General features: G+C 36.9%; 3 protein-coding genes and 1 pseudogene across 5 annotated transcripts in view; 1 reads left to right on the top strand and 3 right to left on the bottom strand.

Moving 5' to 3' along the window:
• Window positions 1-1,433: 1,433 nt before the first annotated feature.
• LOC121260968 (putative kinase-like protein TMKL1) lies at window positions 1,434-4,297 on the bottom strand. Its single transcript, XM_041163085.1, has 2 exons — window positions 3,361-4,297; window positions 1,434-2,392 (listed from the first exon to the last, which is right to left on the bottom strand). Exons 1-2 carry the CDS (start codon window positions 3,842-3,844, stop codon window positions 1,800-1,802), a joined length of 1,077 nt encoding a protein of 358 aa, XP_041019019.1. The 5' UTR covers window positions 3,845-4,297; the 3' UTR covers window positions 1,434-1,799.
• A 4,213-nt stretch (window positions 4,298-8,510) lies between these two features.
• On the bottom strand, window positions 8,511-13,381 carry LOC121260967 (acid phosphatase 1-like). Its single transcript, XM_041163084.1, has 3 exons — window positions 12,648-13,381; window positions 10,881-11,090; window positions 8,511-8,871 (listed from the first exon to the last, which is right to left on the bottom strand). Exons 1-3 carry the CDS (start codon window positions 13,058-13,060, stop codon window positions 8,694-8,696), a joined length of 801 nt encoding a protein of 266 aa, XP_041019018.1. The 5' UTR covers window positions 13,061-13,381; the 3' UTR covers window positions 8,511-8,693.
• A 2,099-nt stretch (window positions 13,382-15,480) lies between these two features.
• LOC121260966 lies at window positions 15,481-19,049 on the top strand (annotated as a pseudogene).
• A 42-nt stretch (window positions 19,050-19,091) lies between these two features.
• LOC121260965 (uncharacterized protein At3g06530) overlaps window positions 19,092-23,199 on the bottom strand; it is a 34,845-nt gene continuing 30,737 nt past the window's right edge. For all 3 annotated transcript variants that reach the window (XM_041163081.1, XM_041163082.1, XM_041163083.1), the window contains 5 exons: window positions 22,374-23,060; window positions 21,856-22,265; window positions 21,138-21,378; window positions 20,113-20,283; window positions 19,092-19,592 (listed from right to left, as the gene is read on the bottom strand). In XM_041163081.1, the coding sequence (XP_041019015.1) occupies window positions 19,362-19,592; window positions 20,113-20,283; window positions 21,138-21,378; window positions 21,856-22,265; window positions 22,374-23,060 (1,740 nt within the window). In that variant the 3' untranslated portion in view covers window positions 19,092-19,361. The remainder of the gene's footprint in view (window positions 19,593-20,112; window positions 20,284-21,137; window positions 21,379-21,855; window positions 22,266-22,373; window positions 23,061-23,199) is intronic.

The raw sequence follows: 23,199 nt of genomic DNA, 5'->3' as shown, positions 1-23,199 counted from the left end.
GCCACCCTCTCTAATCGGCTTACACACTTTTTGCCAAGCAATCCACTTTCGCCTCGACTTACCACCCGAGGACCCCCAAAAGAAATTGCTCATAAGCCTGCATAACTTACTCAAAACAGCCTTCGGTGCATGCAAAACCAAAAGTAGATGAACCGGCATACTAGCCACAACATGTTTGAGCAAAAGAATCCGAGCACCATTAGATAACAAACGATTTTGCCATCCCCCCAGCCTTTCCCTGATGCAAGCTACTAGGTCGTCAAAATGACACACTTTTAATCTACCAGAAACCAAAGGAGCTCCCAAATATTTCATTGGAAAAGACCCAGCTGAGTAACTTGTCAAACGAAGCAAACTCCTACGTCTAGCAGCAGAAAAATTTGTACGAAAAAAAATCGACGACTTCTCCTTACTCACTACCTATCCCGACCAAGCCTTATACGTCCGAAAAATATCCCTAATCATTTTAAGAGAGGACCGACCTCCATTCACAAAGACCATAATATCATCCACATACAACAAATGAGAAATTAAGGGTGCACCACGGGAATGATTAAATAGCTCAATAGATCCATCAACAACTCTTTTTCAGCAACCGAGATAGAATCTCTTCCACCAAAATAAATAAATACGGCGAGAGGGGATTCCCTTGGCGTAAACCTTGACCCTAGAGAAGAAACCTTTCACAATTCCATTCATAACCACATAGAACCAAGGGAACTTAATGCACTGGCTAATAAACCCACAAACACCTCTAGAAAACCCAAAGGATCGCATAACATGCAACAAGAAATAAAAAAAAGAAACCCCACTTTTGTCTGGGAAGCTTGAAAATCGGGAGTTTGGAATCTTTGGATACAAGTCAAATTCAAAAATTACAACACCATCGATATATGATGCTTGTCGGAGGACAACTTACCCATTGCACATTCCTCTAATGTCTGTCCCCAAACTTGGTCTGTTCCTAAAGCATTAAACTTAAACAATGAAAATATTCGGTGCGCATAGTTAGCTCGTATATGATTGTTCCATTGACAACTTCTAAAGCAAGAATATCTGGAGGAAAAAAAAAACCCTACAGAGTCACTTAATGCTTTGATTGGTTGATTGGCCCCAGTGTTACAGAAGGTGCAGAAAGCACAGCTGACCAAAGTAATATCTCTTTTAATAGGTAGTTGTGGTTATTATGACATTAGTATAATCCCCTCCCCACCTCAACGAGATATTGATGTCTCCGCAGCTAGATCAAGACCATTCACACCCACCACCCCCTTTGCCAACTACACTCTTTGAGAGTTGAGCGAGAGAGAGAGAGAGAGGTATTTTGGTATTTGATTTCTTCGTAGGACCATACCTGTGATTTTTTTATATTCCACGAATAATCTGCCAAGTATTGGAATTATCTGTAAGGACAAAGTGCAACCCATGTTTTAAGAAAACCATGATAAAGCAATGTCGAGTCTGACACCGTCTTGAAATGGGCTACTAAACAAAGAGAGAGACACCATACATAGAACTGCAAAATTACCCCCCGCTTCTAAGAGAAGCATTACCTAAGATTGAAATCTAATGAGCATAATCATCGATTCTATGATCCTTGTTGGATGGCCAAAATTTTCAACTATTTTGCTTTCAAAGTGTGTACTGGTTTATGTTTTTCCTATATACATCAATGCTGTCATCATTATCAATCACGTTGATTTTGGAGAAATTGACATCTCAACATGCATCCCAAAATCAACCTTTGCATTGACCTACCAGGGGTACCTAGTTTGATTCTCTGCTAAACAGCTAACTTCTTATTTTCCAATATCTTCAAGCTTCCAGAGAACTTGCTTAATATTGGGCCGGAGAGAAGGAGAAGGAGAACAACAAGCCATAGCAAGCTGAAAGAGTTTGAGAATGCGTTCTTCAGCAACCCGGCTTCGATCCCCATTGTCGCTGCTGAGAAGTATTTCAGGACGAAATAAGTCTCCAATCCTATGTCCAAGGACAGCATTCCTCATGAAGTTGGGCAGATAAAAATCCTCATCAGGAGTTGGGTTCTCATTGATAGGCTCCCTCCCTGAAATTAGTTCAAGTAAGATCACCCCAAGGCTGTATATATCAGTCTCTTCGCTCGCATCTTTCATTTTGATCAGCTCTGGAGCCTTGTAACCCTCAGCTGCTGAAGCTTCAAGCATTTCTTGGCTAGCAGTAGCATTCAACAGAAGATGAAGGCCGAAGTCAGAGATGTAAGGATGGTAATTGCGATCCAAAAGTACGTTTTTTGACTTGAGGTTTCCATGGATTATGGGCTTCTGAAATCCTGTATGGAGATGTTCCAATCCCTTGGATATTCCAAATGAGATGCTATAAATAATGGCCCATGTTTGAGATTCACCATTTCCATCTGCCAATACGAAACAGAGGTGGGTCTGTTCAAAATGTTTGAATTTCAAATTAAAATATACATCACACAGAAATTAACTCAGAAAATGATTGAAAGTGTTTATGCAAGGAAAATACATTGTCCAACCAAGAAGAAAGTATACGCCAAAACAACGAAAAATGAAAGGATGACGGGACAAGGGGAACCAGCATTATCATCAACTCATTTTCAAGGGAAGAGGACATGAGAAACTGACAATGATCGGTACCGACATATAAATTATGCAGGAAAGCTTCCAAATCTCTCTCTTTTTTTTTTTTTTCTTGGTGGGGGTTAAAAGGTGCATGATTCATCCAGAGAAAACAAATTCCACCTGGATTGAGGTAAGGACGTCTCATCAACACCCCCTTCTCTTTCCACACAAAAGAACAAAGAAAAAGCCCTCAATATAACGAAATTGACATCACCCAGATAATCCAAGGTATTAAGCTTAGAGAAGGTAAAATCAGGGGAACACGGGGACTGAAAATTGTAAACAAATGGGAATCGTTTTCCAGGACACTGATTTGAAACTTGAGTCAGCCATTCGTTTTCAGTTTGATGAACTGCTCCTGTTTTATCTCCCCTTAATTTGCCTAATCTAAACCAGGGATTCGAGCAATCAAATAACTCAAATATCCGTTTATAAATCAAGCATCGCTACCAAAATTAGCAAACCGTTTAATCCAAAGAATTATCAAAGAACTAAAAATAAAATAGCCATCTTTTTTTTATAAAGAAACCAAAGTATCGAGTAAGAGACCAGGGATTATGATTGCAGGTTCTGCTTTTTAAACGTACGGCATGGCTGAAAGCTTTATCGAACAGGATATGGGGCTTCAGTTCCCTCATATTTACCGAAAAAGAAAATAAGTTTCTGACATCCAACTTTATTTCTTTTCCTTTCCATCAATTTTTATCAAAACCAAACCGAAAATGATATAGATTACCTCGAATGAATTCTGCCAAATTGCCGCGCCTGTAAAAGGGGTGAACAAGAAGCTTCTCTCCCCTCGGCCCTGCGTAGAATCCCAGAAGAGGCACCAAGTTGGGATGCCTTACGCACCCCAGAAGCTGAATCACATCGTCAAATTCCATACCTCTTGCACTGCACACTGGCCTCAGAAACCTCAGCAGCCTCAACGTACTATTCTGCTGCATTAAGGCCTTGTACAGCGTGCCAAAGTTGGATTTTCCTATCACCTCCCCCGGAGCATCCAGTATGTCACTTATCGTTAGGTCCTGTCCGCCATGGAATTTTATCAAGTCCTCCGTCTGTGCCTCAACTCCCTGTTTCTGATCCATGTTTTCTATGTCTTCACGACCATTTTCTGCCGTTCTTTTGCGGTAAAAGAAGACGAAAAGTACGAGAATCACCAACAAAGTTGTTGAAGTTAGTCCAAGAACTACTTTGATCATGTGGTTGTTCTTCATTCTACAAAAATTCTTGCTTTTGCGTGAGGCTAATGAGAAAACAGTGTGAAACAAAGCATTAGTAGATTCTTGGATTGTGAGATTGAGTAGGGAACGGGTGATTAAGATCCGAGTAGAGGGTGTCAGATCCGAAAGTGACAGACAGAACGAAAATTCGATGCATTTATTGACGGGAAAAGATTTTCATACAGCTGGAAATACAGGATGAAAAGAAGAAGAAGAAGAAGAAAGAACGGAACTTTGCCGGGGGTGTGAACTGTGAACCCCGAAATTCTTCAGAACTATAAAATGAAAAACGTGGTTGTCAATTAGTTACAGTTGGACTTTGAGATCCAAGGACGAGAGAGTCAGAGACACATTTTACTTTTGCAGTGAGGAGGTGAAAAACAGAGCAAATATACGATTGCTGAGTGTAGTGAGACAGATCTGGCCATGTGATCGTTTCATCCAAATTGACTGCTTATGTTTTTGTTTATATTTCTTTGAATTTCTTCTCTTTCAGTAATTAAAGATTCATGATAGATATGTGTGCTCTCTCTTTATTGGATACTCCGAGAGTACCACCTTCTTAATCACACAAATCTGGGTCCCACTTGAATAATTTATGATCGGGTATCACGCTACATGAAACCCTGAATAATTAATTACAAGCTCGTAACCAACTCGTACGGTGTTTTTTTTTTTTTTTTCATTTTAACTACTTATGCATTTAATTTGTTTTAATTTTTTAATTTTATTTGCTGATTAAGGAATTGATTATTAATATATTGAGGTATTTTTTAATATTTTAATATGTTAAAAAAATATAAAAATAAAAAAAAATAAAAAAAAAGTAAAATTTATACTAATGAGCACTCTAACCGTCAAAACTGGGCAGCATGTTAGAACTATTCTAAACAGTAATTTTTTTAATTATCATAATTATAAAGAAATGCATTTTGTATTGTTCTTATAATTTACATATGATCCCCAATAAAATGTACTAATAACTGACACGTGTGTATATATTTATAACATAAATAACAAAATAATAATTCTTCGTACATTTTGTGAGTACAAAACTTGTACATTTTTTTTTTTTTTTTTGAAATAACAAAACTAGTACATTGTGTGTTCATATGTTGATTTTCGTGAACTAATATTCTCTAATCTCATTATTTGTAAGAGTTAAAAGCAATCCCTACCCTTTCTCCAACCCATCCCATGAACTGGATGGATATCAACAAACAATGATTCGTAACATTGTAATATTTTTAGATCTACAATGATTATATATACCATCTATAGAAGAGGGTGTATTAATTTATAACTACTAATTATATAACTGTCCCTTGTGATGAAAATATAAAGAGTTTCCAACCTTGGAAGTTTTGGCAATTTGGCATAAATAAAATTAAAGATGATGGCCGTAACAATAATGCACCATAGACACTAACCGTTTGAATACAGAAACACTCTCAACTCATATTATCTCATAATTACTAATTTTTCAAATTCTCATATAAAATATAATAAATAATTAAATTTTTTTAAATTTTAAAATAATTATAATATTCTAATAATATTTTATTTAACTTATCTAAATTTATCTCATTTTATCTCACTGTCGAAACTAGTTCTAAATAATTCTTATTGTTCATAGGTCCCACTTTGGCTGCTTTTTAGGAGTAGAATTAGGGCGTTACAACTTCCACTAACACTTTTTTTTTCTCTCCTTTTTTTTCTGTTGTTTTTTATGGTTGGTGAGGATTTAAAGTTAAAAAAATTATGTTTTTTTTTTCTCCCTAGCTTAAAACTATAATAATAAATAAATATAATCACTACATTATACCAAAAATTAGTTTCCAAATTCTTGTCACGCAATTCCGTGATTTTGGAGATATTAGTTTTTTTTTTTTTTTTGGTATTAAATTAAGAACCTGAATTTGTTTGCTTATAATTTGTCTGTAAACATCACCATGCATGCACCGTTTTTAGCTGACGATTATGAACATGAGTAGCTGAAAACGGTATTAATTAATATGACAATAATGCCAATTTTGTAATGGAAGATACAATTGACCAAACCAAATTTGATGGGAGGAGTGTGGACCCTAACCCTAACCCTAGCCACAACATGCGGCATGATGCATGATCGACTTGTCTCTCACAAATTCTCAGTTCGGAATTTTAAGCAAAACGTACGTGGTTCCAGTTTCGACACGTACGTAAATATTCGACCTTTATCACTTCACATCACAACTTCCATTTAGGAAGCTGGAATACACCAAACGGCTAGCTTAAGTAAAGTAGTAACCTTCCGGCCAAGGCCCCCACTACTGTCCGAACTCGGTCTCCGACCGATCTGATCAGGCCGGCCATTTTTATTAGCTTCGAAGCTGGTCAGCCGGAGTTGGAGGCATTTGAATTAGTTTGGCTGTGTACAATGAACAGTACCTAATGAAATGGGGCTGAGTATTGCTAAAAAGAAGCCATTGTAGCAGTACACACTTTGCACTCACTGTATGGCTGCTTCTAGTTGATTGTTCCCAATACTCATTTAGGGAGATGTGTGGTCTAAATGATGCCACATCATGTGTGCAAAATGGATGCTCTCAATAGTGACTTCTATCTATATTTATTCTATATATATATATATATATTATGGCTTCAAAACACTGGCATTGTCTGGCAACCTGCAGATGGAGTACATGATATTGCATGGTGTCATTTATTTCCTGATCCGCTCCCACCCGGCCGGCCATGACCATCTTTGATATTGCCTCAAGCACTGATCTCTACCATCGTCGCCACTTTATATTTTAGTTGATTATCGACATTATCTTGTTTACTATTCTCGTCATAATTACCAGTAGTAATAATAATGGAGAATAACTTTAATAAAGATTTGGAGTAGCATGACCTTTTAATGGGGACCTTCCATATCAGTTTCTCATGACAGAATAATGACCTAAAGCCACATGCAGATCATGACCGGCCCATCCCATACTCGAAGACCCTCACTCTCTCTCGATTGCACATTAGTGCAAGTAGATAGAGGACAAAGAAAATCAATCAAGAATTATATAGCTGTAATTGGAATAGATAAGAGTAATTAACCAAAATGTACGTCAGGTTCAGATTCATATATATAATTCTGCGCTAGCTAGACTAATTTGTCGAGAGATCATGTGATCGATCAATTTTGCATGAGAATAGACATGATTTCAAGAAATTATTATTGAATTCAGGAAGCACGTGGACTAAATGGAACATACAAAAATCTAATGTCATTCTGTCTCACAATATATATATTTTTTTACGTACACACTTAATAATTAATAATCCAATCATCTTTTTTTGGCCGATCACTTAATTTATTTAAGATTACGCAACCAAATGCAAGAAGCATTTCAAAGAATCGTACCACGTGAGCCCCACAACAGGGAGAAAAATGAAACATGAATTATGAAAGGTTGTGTTTTTATATTATATTTTTGCCACTTTTTGTTCTACTTGTTTAGTACCCGACCTTATTTATCAGGTATATATATATATATATATAGAAGAAAAAAAAAACTCCATTTTCTCTTAAATATCATGCTAAAGGATTCAAACCAGTAAAGTCAGAGGTGGAACCCTAATCCCAGTCTAAATTTAAGAGAGACCAACATAGAAAGTAACAGAACTGATAAGACAGACTTTGGGGGTCTTTAATGCAAAGGGACTAAGGAATTTATTTGTTGTCTTCATTAGTGGCAGAAAGTGCATGCATCAAAAGAACTAAAGAGAATTGGTCCGTATCCGTATACAATGCTGTTAGGACGGGTAGAAAGAAAGGAAAAGGAAAGGAACCAACAGTCAAAAAGACTCGAGGTTGGTACCATAGACCGTTCCTCTTTAATAATTGAATCATCGGAAAAAGAATCTTCATCGCTGTACTCCCCTAAAATCCCAATGAACTTGAATACAGCTTGATCCGGTGAGGATAAGGGTTAAAAGCCACAAAAATCACTTCCAAACAGAATGTGGGCAAAAAAGGCCTTAGCATGTGATCTTCTTTCTTGGTTTCCAGGAGAGAAAGGATAGAACTTACTACCTCCCATCTAATAAAGCCAATGGCACCCGGATCGTATTTGTGTTGTGTCAAACCATATATATTATACTATATGGGTTAACCATAATTACCCGATCCATTAAGCTTATTGTGTCTTACTCGTTTGATCTAGTTAAGTTTAGCATAATTTTATATAAATATTAAAATCACAATATTTATAAAAAAAATATATAACTAATTACAAGTCCAAAATTACAATTCAAACAATAAAAATATCGAAATTAAAATTTCAATAATTTTATTTTTAGATATAAGAGTATAATTGTAACTTTAACTTTCTTAACGGGTCAAAACGGGTTGACCCGTTATCAACTTGTTAAACAATCGTGTTTTAATGGATCAACACGTTTTGATCCAAACCCGTTATTATCGTGCGTATTTGTGTTGGATTAACGGGTCGTGTCATATATTACCACCCCTACCTTCAGTGTGTTTGGACTACTGGTACAAAATACGTAAAATATGCGTAGATATATGTATGATTGATTTAAAAAAAATGATATTTGTAGCCATAGAGTGCATGCACACTCTTTTTGAAAAATAGTGAATGGTGTCAAAGCATGCAGGGAGTGTAATGAACATGGATTAACATCAAATTATAGGTTTGGCTGGGAAGAAATACTATCAATCGTCAAAGCCTAATTTGATCCCCCAATTTATACAGTTAGACATGAAGGATTCGAAATGTACAGTTACATATAAAGGATTTGAAATTACACTTACATGTAAAGGATTTGAAATGACTCTCCCCCATCAGGGAATGTAATACATAGGATTTGGAAGCTTGAAAGAGCGGTTGGCTGTTGAGGAACCCAATAAATCGCTCCACTGGTCCCCAGAGTTCCCGAGAATCCTATATCCCTCTTTTACCATCTCGTTCCGCTTCTCCGACTTGTATATTGTGGCTAATTTTCCATGGTCCTCAGGGGCCCTGACAATTTGAGAAACTTCAGATTCTGTGAAAATTATGACACCGGTAAAAGGTACTACACTGCCCTTAGAATAGAAAGTTTGAGTCCTTGACCGTATGATCCACAAAGTAAACATAAAAAAGGAAGATATCAAAGTAAGAATATTTTTCGTAGTTTTTCTGTTTGCTATTTATCCCTCAAACATGAACATTATAGTCAGAAACTATCAGTAATTGGATCCTTAACTGACAGAAGATACTAATCAAGATCTCGCATGGATAACCAATGATTGTAAGACAACAGTGCAAGAGAAAAGACCAAACTAAAGAGAATACATTAACATTCTTAAAAAGAGGCGTTGGGTCTGTTTTACTCATAAGATGCACAGTTTCAATCTGGAGTAGACTATAATCCATTCTACTACAATTTGGTCAAATAGGAGATGTAGCAAACTTTGACCAATATCCGACTATCAAATCTAAGATCAATAGCAATCCCCTGGCCTTTGGATCAAATTAAAAAGGGCTGGAGTCTGACAAAGGCAGGTCAGGTTCAAATCTAGCATGCCCATTATTAGTATAAAATAACAGTAACCACCTTGGCAGACTTTGGAACAAAATGTTTAGCATCATCAATCATGTTATGAAACCACAGGAAAGCAAATACTTAAAAAGTTAAAAACATTCTGAAAATCGTTCCACTTTTGAATGCACTCAGAACCTAAAGTTGAACTAAGAGCTTTTGATTTCTAGTTTAGGGAAGTAGAATCATTAAAAATAATATTTCTTCCAAGATATTGTATAAATTTCATTCAAGATACATATACCAGAAGGAAGGGGACTGCATAGACATTGGTTCCAGCTCTGGACTACCTCATACACTGTAAATATAATCTTTCTGAAGAAAGCATATACAATGAGGATGTTAAAGAAACAAAGGAGATTTCTGTATGAATGAATGGAGGGAAAAGTTAGTTTTGAACTCGACATCTTAGTAAAGAAGAGGAAATCTGGTGTCCAGTCTGAAGCCAACTTCTGGGGGTTAAACAAACTTGGAATTCAAGAGCCAGCTAGACTAGAGGACGTTCTATGGCATAGATTGAAACTTGAAAGAGAGCAATAAAGTTACTTAATCCATAGACAAAGAAGCTACTGCACTGAAGCCAACTTCTGGGGGTTAAACAAACTTGGAATTCAAGAGCCAGCTAGACTAGAGGACGTTCTATGGCATAGATTGAAACTTGAAAGAGAGCAATAAAGTTACTTAATCCATAGACAAAGAAGCTACTGCACTGACAACAAATGGAAAGTGCCATTATAGGGCAGAAAATAATGACATTCCCGAATAACTCATAATGAAAAGTGCCATTATAGGCCTCATCCATCATCCCTGTTTTCATATTGTTATGTCCAAATCAGGTAAGGTCATTATGCCTAATAAAAGTACAGTATATATCCCATTTGGTCTAGATAAACTGCTAGCTAGAATTGCAACTGTTTTTTTAATGCTAAGTAAAATTATTGCTCTAGATATCCCATTTGCTCAAGACAATGATTTCTTATGTTCACTCAGAAAAAGCAACAAAAGCCCCCAAGTGTTAATAAGAAAACTTATTTTATTCTCCGTTCTTGTAAGCAATGGTATCATTTTTTTTTTTTTTTCATAGATCACCTAGCATGTATCCTTTAACCGCCCGTATAGAAATCTCTTTAACCTAATATACATACAGTTATATGTCATAACTAAAATGCATTCAATATAAAATGGGATTTAACATTTCATGACTCTCGACTAATAACAGGTGAGATGCTTCAATATACCCACACAAAAACACATAAGTACAAACATGCACATGCATTTGTTCTTAGATCTATGGAAAAATCTGAAAGGAAAATAATATAGTATAGTTTCAAATAAATTCAATGGGTTAGGATCATAATTTTAGCAGGCAGTTTATATATAGCAATAGCTGTTGCATCCTATCAATCATAACCACTTGCTTTTTTGTGTGCACAACGTTTCTCCTCACCTCAATATGAGCTTGTCCCAATTCTGAAATCCTGCATTATTCAAATTCCCAACAGTAATCTCCCTTTGCCTCTCACTGCGCCCAGTCAGCAAGAAAACCTTGAATCCCGAACCCAAAACCTCTTCATAGAGTTTCAAACTGGGTTCAATAGCAGGTGCCATCGCCTTCTCAACCCACTTATCAAACTCCACAGGATCAAAAACCTCCAAGCTGCAAAACCCAAATCAAATATCAATTACTTCTCATGCTAACCCATCACCACCTCAGATGTCAATTATTGCTCATAAGAGCCCACTAATAACAATACAAATAAATTCAGTTAGTGCCCAAAGCCCAAATTACTCAAATCTAATCTTTACACCCTCCCCAACAAACATACAAACAAAAAAAGAGAAACCAGATTCGTTTCAATATAATGCAAACTCCACCTCTATAGGCTCTAGCTTTTACATATTTTGATTTCTATAATTCTCACAAATCAAACAACGTTTAACAAATTTGATTGTACAATTTCCAAAAGATAGGTAAACCCCATCTTCCAAGAGATATCAAATAATAACGGGAAAAATCAGTAAGATGCAACTGTGGCTGATTCATTCTCTTTTTCAAATAATAGCATTCAATGGACTGTTGACTTCGTGAGAAATGTAAATGGTTGGGAAGTTAATGTTATTTCAGATTTTCTCAGCAGATTATATGAGTTGAAGATTGTCCAAGAAAGTGTAGACGGATTTTTGTGGATTCGTGAAAGAAATTTCAGATTCTCAGTACACTCCTATTATAATGCTTTAACCTGCAAAGGTGTATGTGATTACCCCTGGAAAAGTATTTGGAAAGTTAAAGTGCTGAGTAAGGTAGCTTTCTTCTGTTGGCTGGTGTCTCATGATAAAATTCTGAGAATAGAAAATCTAAGAAAGCGTGGTCTTTGTGTTGTTGATTGGTGTTCTATGTGCAAGAAAGATAGCGAATCAGTTAATCACTTGTGAGGTGGCTAATAGTTTGTGGAATGTCATTTTTGGAAGGATGGGTATTTCTTGGGTGATGCCAAAGTATGTGGTGAATTTACCAGCTTGTTGGAGGTATGCTGGGCGGAGTCTACCTATTGCAGCCATTTGGAAAATGATTCCTTCGTGCCTAATGCGGTGTTTATGGCTAGAAAGGAATGTGAGATGTTTTGAAGACAAAGAACGATCGATGGAAGAAATTGGGGAATTTTTTTTTAAAACTCTATGTCTATGGGCTAAGGCTAATGTAATGAATGGTGATGATGTGTTGGAGTTAATCTTTTTTTTTTTTTTAGTCGCTGTGTGTAGGTATTTCTTGTGTACTCTGGCTATGCGTATTCAAGGTAATAAAATTCTTATTAATTATCCGCGGGGGGGGGGGGGGGGGGGGGTGGGGGGAGATGGGGCACGGAAAACAAATATCTATTCTCCCAATAAATCTCTTTAATTAATTTGTGAATGGACGTGTACAAGTGTTTAAACAAAACGTAGAAGCTACAATTGTGCCCTATGATCTCACCTCCCAAATCATTGACCAAGAAAATAAGGTAAAGAAAATAGAAAAATTATACTTATCATCCCTCAATCAACCACACTGCAGGGGTCTGTGATTTTTATGGCTGTAATATACTGTTCTATTTTCTTTCCATTACTATTTAAGCAACCTAAGTTAAAAAACAAAAAAACAAAACACCCACTTTAGAATATGTGGATAACCATACAAATTGAAAAAAGAAGCAAGCTTTAAGAATCAGGTTCATACCCATAACCATGTTCAGCATAATACGGAAGATTCGAAAGCAAGGTCTCGTCAACATCGAAAACCCAAACATCCTTCCCATCCCCACTCAATTCCACACTTTTCGCGTAAACTCCTGCCTCCTTCGACACCCTCTGGATATCGATAGTGTACGCCCGGCCCTTTATGTAATCCTTCACATAGTCCGCACATTCCTGGGGAATTGTTTTCCAGGGGCTGAGATTGTTAGCCTCGACCGCGAATCTCCAACTGGTACACTGTAATTTGAGCTCCTCATCGAATTCCTTGAACTGATTCTCGATGTTCTCCTGGTATTCGAGGATCAAAGGCCTCGGAAGAAGATGGGAATTAAGAGTTTCGTAAGAAAAAGCGAGGGAAAGTAGAGAGAAAAGAAGAAAGAATCTCAAGAAAGCCATCCTCGGGACGAAGAGAATTGATTGTTTTCAAGATATGAAATTCTGGGTATCCGAGAAATCGATAGGATTTGTTTGTAAAAGGGAATGCGTGAGGAAAACAAACTGAGAGGAGAACTCAATATATAAGCATATAAGAAAATACGTTTCTTCTGTAGGGAGAAGGGAGGAGAGGAAACTTGTTCGGAACAGTAAAAGCAAAGCTCTCTCTCCCCTGTCAGAGGAAGAGAGGAAGACGAGATCGCGTGTGAGCGAAGCAACGAGGGAGTTTTCAAAGTTCGGTTTCATGTAAAAGTTGCATGTGTGATGTGTGTTTTGGGTTTCGGAGTTTCTGAAATAACCAGGACACCTCTTCAAAGTAAAATTCTACCACTGATATATTTATTATTAAATCCAACTTCTAAAATTGTGAAATCATTAATGAGTTAATAAAATATTAATAAAATATTATTTTTAATATTATTATTATTTTGAGATTTAAAAAGATTTAATAGTTAATTATATTTTGTAGAAGAATTTGAAAAAATTATAATGATGAGATTGATTGAGAATATTTTTATATCCAAACGAGATCTAATTGTATCAAAAACAAAAGTCTACCACTGAATTTAAGCTATAATGTTAAAGTTTTCGCAAATCTAAATAGTGAGATTAGATAAAATAGTTTTAGATGAATTGAATAAAATATGGTTAGAATATTATTTTTTAATATTATTATTATTTTAAAATTTAAAAAAATTATAATGATGAGATGAGATGAGATGAAATTATTTTTATATCATGAACTAAATAAAATATGTAAATCTTCTAATTTATATTCCAACAAAAAGTCTTAAGATTACTTGGTATTTCTGACTCGGTCGTAGACTCGTAGCAAAGGCGTTATCCACAACGGGATGTTATGTTTTGAAGTCTTGGCACAGCTGGTTGCACATAAGAGACACATGGGTTTATTTATTTATTTTTATTGGCTTTTGATGACTGGCTATTTGATCTTGATCCAATTGATTCAGTTGCTCCTGTTCGTTACCACCTAGTACAGATGAGAAATATCCAAATCTAGATTCACTTGCCAGTGTCTGGGCGTCCCGACTAACCCAGGAGAAACAAATAGGTTTATTTCATTAGTAATAAATACTAGAGTGAACATAAATACAAAGGCAGGATTTGTACAGTCCATTGCCTATTGGCCTGCAAATGCAATGGCCACTGGGAAACCATGTATCTGCGATCCAACTGCAGCGGAAGCAGTGGCAGCATGGATGAAAACAGAATTTTTGTAAGACCTTTGATTATCGGTCTTCAGTTTTGAGGGTGATTGATTCCCTGGAAATTGTCGATGCAATGAAAAAGGAAGGTTCCAACTCAAGTCGTCTTGGATGTTGAAACGCCTTTCACGATTGGCATATTGAGCGTGCTAAGAGAGACTCAATTTATTCATGGTTTGGTAATTCATTACTGTTCTGTTTGTAATGTTCAAAATGAATGAATGCGTCTTTTCTCTTTTAATATTTGAAAGGGCGAAGAGAGGAAACAAGCTGGCCCTTCGATTGTTCTAAATTCTACTGCAATAAATTCGAGTAAAAACCAAGACTTTTGCTGTACTTGCATCGCTGAAAGTGATTGGTTCCTTCGCAAAACATTAATGCATGGAATTTTGATTTGTTGGGAAACTTTTGATTTTCTTGAACGAGAGAATGGGAACAGTGTTGCCGCTGGTCTTTAAAAAGACCTTTAACGTTCCTAAAATAAGAGGAGTTTCCAGAGCCGGCCAGTGGATTATGAATGAAGAAAAAAACTATTTATCATCTCAACTTCTATCATCCTCCTATCATCTTATGATGTGATATTAGATGATAGATTTATAAGTGAAATATAATAAATAATCTCCAATCATCTAATGACACATCATAGGATAATGGAAGGATGATGGAAGTTGGGATGATAAGTAACATTACTCGTGAATAAAGACAACATAGGATGTATGTGTACTCTTGCGAACGTTTTATTTTTCATTAGCACCACTCCCCATTCTAAAAGTGAGAGGGAATAGGGAATATGTTTCCATATTAAAGAGAAGGAAGAAAGAGCGTGAGAGTAGAAACAAATTTCTCATCTCCACACTCTTCTGTTCTACAAAAAGAAATCAGAGGTATTGGCTACTTGCTATTTGCCTATGTTGGAAATTGTCTGCCTCATTTCTTATTAAGCAAAACGAAAATATCTACCTACCAAGATTCAAGGCAACTCCCTTTCTTCTTTTAGTATTGAATAATGGAATGAGAATCACAAATTCATAAGCAACCAAAGGACAACATTAACATTCATGGAAGTGATGGGATCCAAATGTTGTGGGAAAAGCCCTCCAATATTCATGATCATTATAAATAACCTGAAATCTCATCCTCCATGAGACACCAAATTCACCTTCACTGGTCACTAAGGTCCCGAAGGAACCATACCAGAATGCCCAATCCACGACTACTCGCTCTTCTCTACCTCATAATAGCTTTTGTGATGAACTGCAATTCCCAAGAGCGGAAGGTACGCTTGAATTTCCCGTTGTGCTTATTCTAATAAGGTTTAGTGCTCTAAAATCGTACGCTTTTTAAGTTGAATTAGATGTATAGTTCGCATAATTCGACTAGATGCTTTTCACGTGAGTGCATAGTGATTTGATGATCAACTCCTAGTTTCATGGTTTCAAATCCAGGCCCATGTTGTATACATGGGGGAAAAACCAAGGGGCAGAATTTTCGGGGCATCCACACCTTATGTCATGCACTGCTCCATGTTGGAAAAGGTTCTCGGAAGGTACTGCACAAATAATCGTTAGTATTCACTGGCTTCCATAATCGTTATAGCGAAGTAGTAGGGACTCATAATTAGGTGAATTTCTGGTTCTTGAAACTTTGAATTGCAGCACTGCAGCTGCAAAGGAGTCACTAATTTACAGTTATGGGAAGAGTTTTAATGGATTTGCCGCTAAACTAACAGATGAAGAAGTTGCAAGATTTGCAGGTGAGATTGTCATGCATGTATTGAAGACCGATATGACTGTCTTAATTTGCATGAACTAAACTGATGTTCCTTTGCAGAGATTGAAGAAGTGGTGTCAGTTTTTCCTAACACGATGTTTGAACTTCACACAACAAGATCATGGGACTTCTTGGGATTTACTCGATCCCATGTTCGACGTTCTCGAGGAGGACAAGACGTAATTGTTGGAATAATAGATTCGGGTAGAAATGTGGAACTCCAATATTTCTCTGTATTTCAGGCTCAGTTTTAAACTTAAAAGGAAAGTTTTGAACTTACTGTTGTTCTACAGGAATCTGGCCAGAATCGGATAGCTTTAATGATAAAGGTTTTGGCCCTCCACCTGCAAAATGGAAAGGAACTTGCCAAACTAATGGAAACTTCACCTGCAACAAGTGATCAATCTGACTTCTTTGGCCTTCTTAAATCTCCTCTATAAATAATAGCTCATCAAAATTACTAATATCTTTGCAGCAAAATCATTGGAGCTCGATACTATAACAGCCGAGATGTCTATTCTCCAGAAGACATCCAATCTCCAAGGGACTCACAGGGACATGGTACACATACTGCTGCAATTGCAGCGGGTATAAAGGTATCCGGAGCAAGTTACTATGGCTTGGCCATGGGGAATGCAAGGGGTGGAGCCCCAAATGCGAGACTATCTGTGTACAAAGTTTGTTGGTCTGGTGTTGGCTGCTATGCTGCAGATATCCTTGCAGCTTTCGATGATGCAATTGCTGATGGGGTCGATATCTTATCAATTTCTATTGGAGCACCATATGCATTTCAATATTGGGAAGACCCAGTAGCGATCGGATCTTTTCATGCAATGAAGCGGGGGATACTGACCTCAGCTTCTGCTGGAAATAATGGACCAGACCGAGCAGTGGTCCAAAACTACTCACCATGGTTACTAACTGTCGCAGCTAGCAGTATTGACAGGAGATTTGTGTCCCAATTGGTTCTTGGAAATGGACAGATATACACGGTGAAGTATTGTTCAGTAAACAACACTTTACTTTTGTCTCCTTTAAAATGGCCCAAAGCTTCAAGCTGACAAGTGCTTTTTTTTTTTTTTTTTTTTTTTTTTGTTGATGGTGAATCAACACATTATAGGGATCTGCTATAAATAGCTTTGATCTCAACGGGACCCTATTTCCTTTGACTTGGGGTGGAGATGCTACAAACTACTCTGCCAATTCCATCTCCGAAATCTCGAGTCACTGCTATCCGGCACATTGGACTCCAAAAAGGTTGAGGGTAAAATTGTTCTATGTGAAGGGCGCTCAGATGGTTCTGCTATTATCATGGCAAATGGAGTGGGTGTCATAATGCCTAGTCGACCTATGGATAACTTAGCTGCTCCTTTCCCTCTTCCTTCCACACTCATCAGCACAGAAAACATTTCTGAAGTATTCGATTACATAACAACTTCCAAGTAAGTAAACCCCTGAATCTGTTTTTCTAACACAATTGCTTATTAAGTTATATTTTTTTCTTCATAATATTCGAAGTAATAACGATGATGATGATGACCATCTTCACAGTAATCCAGAAGCTACTATATTGGTAAGTGAGGAAGTAGAAGATACGGTGGCTCCCTCAGCTGCCTACTTTTCATCTAGAGGTCCCAATCCGATTGCTCCCGACATCCTCAAGGTAAAAGAAAAGATAAGAAGAAAAACTAGTAAACTGTAAATTTTTAGTTTTTTTTTAGTTTTTTATTTATTTATTATATATATATATATATATAACATTTTCTGAATTGAGCTCTTGGATTAATGATAATAATCAGCCTGATCTCTCTGCACCGGGTGTAAATATCCTTGCTGCTTGGTCTCCCATTGGACGTGCTTCAGTTTACGACCAGGATACCAGGAGTACCAAGTACTTTATAGACTCTGGAACATCAATTTCTTGCCCTCATGCTAGTGGAGCTGCAGCTCACGTGAAGGCTGCTCACCCAAGTTGGTCTCCTGCAGCAATCAAATCCGCACTCATGACCACAGGTAAGGTAATGAGAGAGGCCTTTTGTTTTTCATGTTTTGAGACATTGAGAGTAGTTTTAGCATTGTTGTTTTTTTCATTATAGCATACATGATGGACCCAGATAGGCATGAAAATGAAGAGGAATTCGCTTATGGATCTGGCCTCCTAAACCCTGCGAAGGCTGTGAATCCTGGGCTGGTCTTCAATGCTTCTGCTAGTGATTATATCGATTTTCTCTGCCACCAAGGCTACAACACGACAACCCTAAGACTAGTCACAGGTGACCGCAGTGTCTGTAAAAGCACCAAACCTGGTAGGGGTTGGCATCTCAACTATCCTTCCTTCTCCTTAGCCATTGAAGATGGCCACAAGATCAGAGGCACTTTCAGAAGAACAGTTACAAACGTTGGCTTGCCAGACTCAACCTACTCTGCTTCCATAGATATACCAGATCCTCTGATCCACATCGACGTGAAACCGTCTGTTCTTACATTCTCTGCTGTTGGAGAAGAGAAAAGCTTCACTGTTAGGGTTAAAGGACCGTACCTATCACAAATGCCAATTATATCAGGTTCTATTGTTTGGAGTGATGGTGTGCATGGGGTGAGAACGCCACTCGTAATTTACACAGTTCTCCCATCAGCATTATCCAACAGTCACTCACATCTAACAACAAAGCCTTCGCCGACAAGTTCTTCAATATATCACAAAAGCAGCATCATGAACCCAAATCGAGATCTGAGGCTATATCGCCCACATGTAGAAGTGGTGCCATAAATAGATGCATCGTACCAATATCACTCCCTATTGTGCACTTTCATCTGTTGCAATGCAGTTCTGTAACAATTCGACAATATTTACCATGTATATTCTTTAATAATCTATTTTCAAGTGTGCAGATCGGGAAACTCAGTCCATTAAAAACTCTGTTTGTTATAGTTCAATAATAACAACAATAACTACAACTACGTAGAGCTTACTGATGTAACAGTAGAGGGATTCCTTAAGGGATAAAAACTGCTTATATAGAACTGAAATAAGTATACATGAGGCAATTGCTGACAATAATTTCATTACAGGGCTTTTAACCTCTCAAGTAAATTCTCACTTCTCAAACCCGAGCTTGAGCTTGTTGGTTGTCCTCAGCCTCCAATAAAATCAAAATCTACAAAATTCTCTCTTTTCCTAAGCAAAATCTACAATTTACAGCTTCCCTAGAAAAGTTCTACCAAAAGCAATGGCCTGAAAGCCCCATACTGCTACACCGTAAAGATCAGAGGTATTGCCGGAGGCTTTCACCACTCATGGACTCCATTTCCTTGAGAATCTCTTGTGCAAGAGATTTAACAGGTAGCTCTACATCCTCCAGCAATTCACCGAGGAAGGGGATGGTTTCAGCTACAAGTACTAGATACTCTTCTTTCAGTTTCTCCAGAAGATATTTAACAATTCTCAGGCTCAAAATTCGAGACCGCACTTTGTCACAACGAGTTTGCATCAAAACCTGCAACACAATTCGGAAAAGGAAAACTGAGAAACTGTTGTTCCAGATAATTATGGAGATGAAGTCAGAGCCTCAAAGTTTACAAATTTTGTACACTTCAAAAAATAATCCGACAACTAGGCAATATTTAAGGGAAATCAGCAGCCATTCGTCCTTCTCCAGCAAAAGAAAGGGAATTAGCAGGCGCAAGAACAATATCAATAACTAGTCAAAGGCATAACAATTATACCAATTTCGATAGGTAAAACTATAAAAGGCATGGCAATTATACAAATTTTGATAGGTAAAACATATAAAAGGCATGGCAATTATGGTTCAAAGGAATTACAGATATAAGATCACACAATTAGAGTAGACCTCTACCAGATTGTGAAATTAAAGACCCAAAAATTCTTGCAGATAATCTTTAAACCCAATTATTTAAAGACCAATAACTATGGGTTCAAAAGCAAAAGGTTAATCCTTCTGGTGATAGGAATTGACAAATTGCTACAGCAAGAAAACTAGCTTGTAAACTTACTTCATGGTTCAAGGGTTTCCATAAAAGATCAGTCCCTGCAGTAACAGCCATTTGACCAACGCAAAGAACCAATAAGTCATCAACTTCCTTCACAGATGGTATGTTAGGATTCTCTTCGAGAGAAGCAGGTGGATCTATGACAAGCTGTGAGACAATGGGTTTCAACAGAACCTGCAAAATAGATGCCTGGATAAAATCAATACAAGGATATAACAAAGAACTAAAAAATATGTAAATCTTAAGAATGTAATTCCAGTAACTTCATATCTTTTTTTTTTAAGTAAAAGATTTACAATATCTTAAGAATGAAATTCCCGTTACTTCCGGTTTGCATCTTCAGTTCAAACCGGTTTAGAAAATGAGATGAGATGAAAGTTCTGTAAATAATAGTGAAATAATTTGAGTTAAAATGTTTTATTGAGTTTTGGAAAATGAGTGAAAAAATTGAATACAAATATTGTAAAGTTAAAAATTATTTGAATATTATTTTTTTATTTGAAATTTGAAAAAGTTACTTGAACCACGTGGAACCATGACCATGCAAGTCATTTTCTGGAAGAAGTGTGAAATTGAAACCCACATCCTAGCGGCTGGAAAAAAAAAAACCTACTGAAAAGCATGTCACTTACGGGAACTCATGAACGTCTTGGTAATGGGAAAATCTAAGGTGCGGTTTGGATAGTGAGTTGAGGTGAGGTGAGATGAGTTGAGATGAAAGTTGAAAGTTGAATAAAATATTGTTAGAATATTATTTTTTAATATTATTATCGTTTTGGGATTTGAAAATTTTGAATTCTTTATTATATTTTGTGTGGGAATTTAGGAAAGTTGTAATGATTAAATGAGTTGAGATGAGTCTTGTATCCAAACCGGGCCCTTGCAATTAGAAACAACACTACAGCAGTTATGTATCTATTAAAAGTGATATCTTTATTTGGAGAAGTAATATAAATAGCAGCTATTTATTTATTAAAAATATATTCCACGTTCTAAAAAATTTCAGAGATAGTGGTAGAGTGACTAGCCTGAAAATTTGATTCAAGAAACTTAAGGCTCCCAGTATCATAGAGAAAGCATTTATGTAACGATGCTATGACCAATGCCCTGAGATGCCAGTTGTTTTCCTCTTTCATATAATTGCCAGCTTCCTGAATCTTGGCCCTCTTTTTCTTTCGCATCAAACCAGAAGTTTTTGCATCTCCAACATCAGTGAGATGACGTACACAACCCTCAAGCAAATATTTGTAGTAGGGAACAAATAAGGACCTGTAGAATAGATAAATATGAATGAGATGACTGCTTTTGTTAGCATAAGAGTTGCATACATGGATAAGAAGTTGAAATAATAATTGTCTTTTTAAGTGCAATCAAAGATTTTAATTGAAATAATAATTGTATGCCCCTCATACCATTGAAAGATGGAAGAGAACAAGCTAAAAGTCACAGAAAGATTTCAAGAATTTTTTTTTCTTTTCTTTTTTTTTTTACAAGATTTCAAGAAAATTTATCTCATACTAGTTCCGTATTTCACCCATATGGGTGGTTAACACCCAAAAAGGGCCAGATTATTTGAACTTGGTACTCAGAAAGCTATCCCAAGTTTGTCCTACTCAAACAAATCAAGAGACAAAAAATTCAAACCAATAACATACAGATTGGTATATTAGTGCTGGGAAAGGAAAAAAAATAAGGAATAGAAACCATAAATAGAGTAGCAAGGACATAAACAAGACGTCTACTCACCGATGATTTTCAGCAAGTTTATTCACGAGGCTGTAAAAAGATATAGCCCTATCAATATTGATCCTTCCTGAACTTGCATTTTCCTCTACATCCAAGTCTGCCCACTCGATACTTCTAATAAAAAGAGGCTTGAACATGGTCTCAGTAAGTTTCATAGACAGAGAAATTGTTGCGTTGATGACACTTTTTTCTACAACATCTATATCCTGAATTGAAACAGGGTGTTGGCGGCGTAGATCGAGAGCAAGCAAGCAAAGGTCATAAATATTTGTATGGTATCCATAAATAGATGATCTATCCATCAAACGAACTAATTTTTCTAGCATTTCAAAACCAATTGCCAAGCTTGAATCTCCAGACTGAACAGCCTTAGAGTATATTTTTAGCAAAGGCGGAAGAACAAGTCGCACCTGGAAAAGAAAAAAAAAATCAGGTTTAAACAGATAAATGAACCGGAAGCCAATTCAATGGGTTTTCAGATCAAAGAAAATACTAGATCTCTAATTAGGATGGCTTACCGGGATTTTCTCAGTGAGGAGACTTCGGACGACATCAGCTTTCAATTTCAACTTTGGATCCGATCCTGATATGTATTCAGGACGAAGCACTAATATTTCCACGATATCTCCAAGATATGGGTTTAAAAAACCACCCAGCTTGTCTACAACTGCCTCCAATGCGAGAAGAATAGACAGAGCAAGAGACTCCTTGGGAGTCGATACCGAAACAGGAGCGTTGTCATCACCACATTTTGTTTTTAGATCTGAACGTGAAGAGACTTTGCCAGACATCTTTATGACATTGTCCATTATGCGAGGAAGCTCGGCTACTGACCTTGGCCCAAGCACATTTACCAAACCATTGATTGCACGAAGGCAGCCAGTGGATATGGCCAAGTTGTGTGAAGTAATACCTTTTGCGACACAGGTAAGGGACTTGCTAAAGATGGAATAATTAGCAGGAAACCTGCAGGCCAGGACTTCTAGTGCCAAAACAGCTGCCAGATTCAAGGAAGTATCTGAATCGTTGAGAGATTCATCAACTAAACGAATAATTTCGAAAGACATATTTTCAAATGATTCAAGAGCAGTCTCATCCAAACGCAGCCAATTACTACTTGGGCTTGGGTTGAAGCCTCTTCTACCCTTACGCTTTGATTTAACCGAGTCATGACCCCTGACTGTTTCACATAGAAGCCCAAGAGCCTGCATTGAAGTAATACTCCATCTATGAAGTAACGAGATAACTATAGTGCACTTGAATGACTGAAGTCATCTAGGCTCATAGATCAAAATAAAGGATAATACGACCACTACTACACCAAAGCTCTTTTAACCAAACACA

The sequence above is a fragment of the Juglans microcarpa x Juglans regia genome, chromosome 4D (genome assembly GCF_004785595.1).
Source record: "Juglans microcarpa x Juglans regia isolate MS1-56 chromosome 4D, Jm3101_v1.0, whole genome shotgun sequence".
Taxonomy (NCBI): Eukaryota; Viridiplantae; Streptophyta; class Magnoliopsida; order Fagales; family Juglandaceae; genus Juglans; species Juglans microcarpa x Juglans regia.
This window is presented reverse-complemented; position numbering and strand designations above follow the sequence as displayed.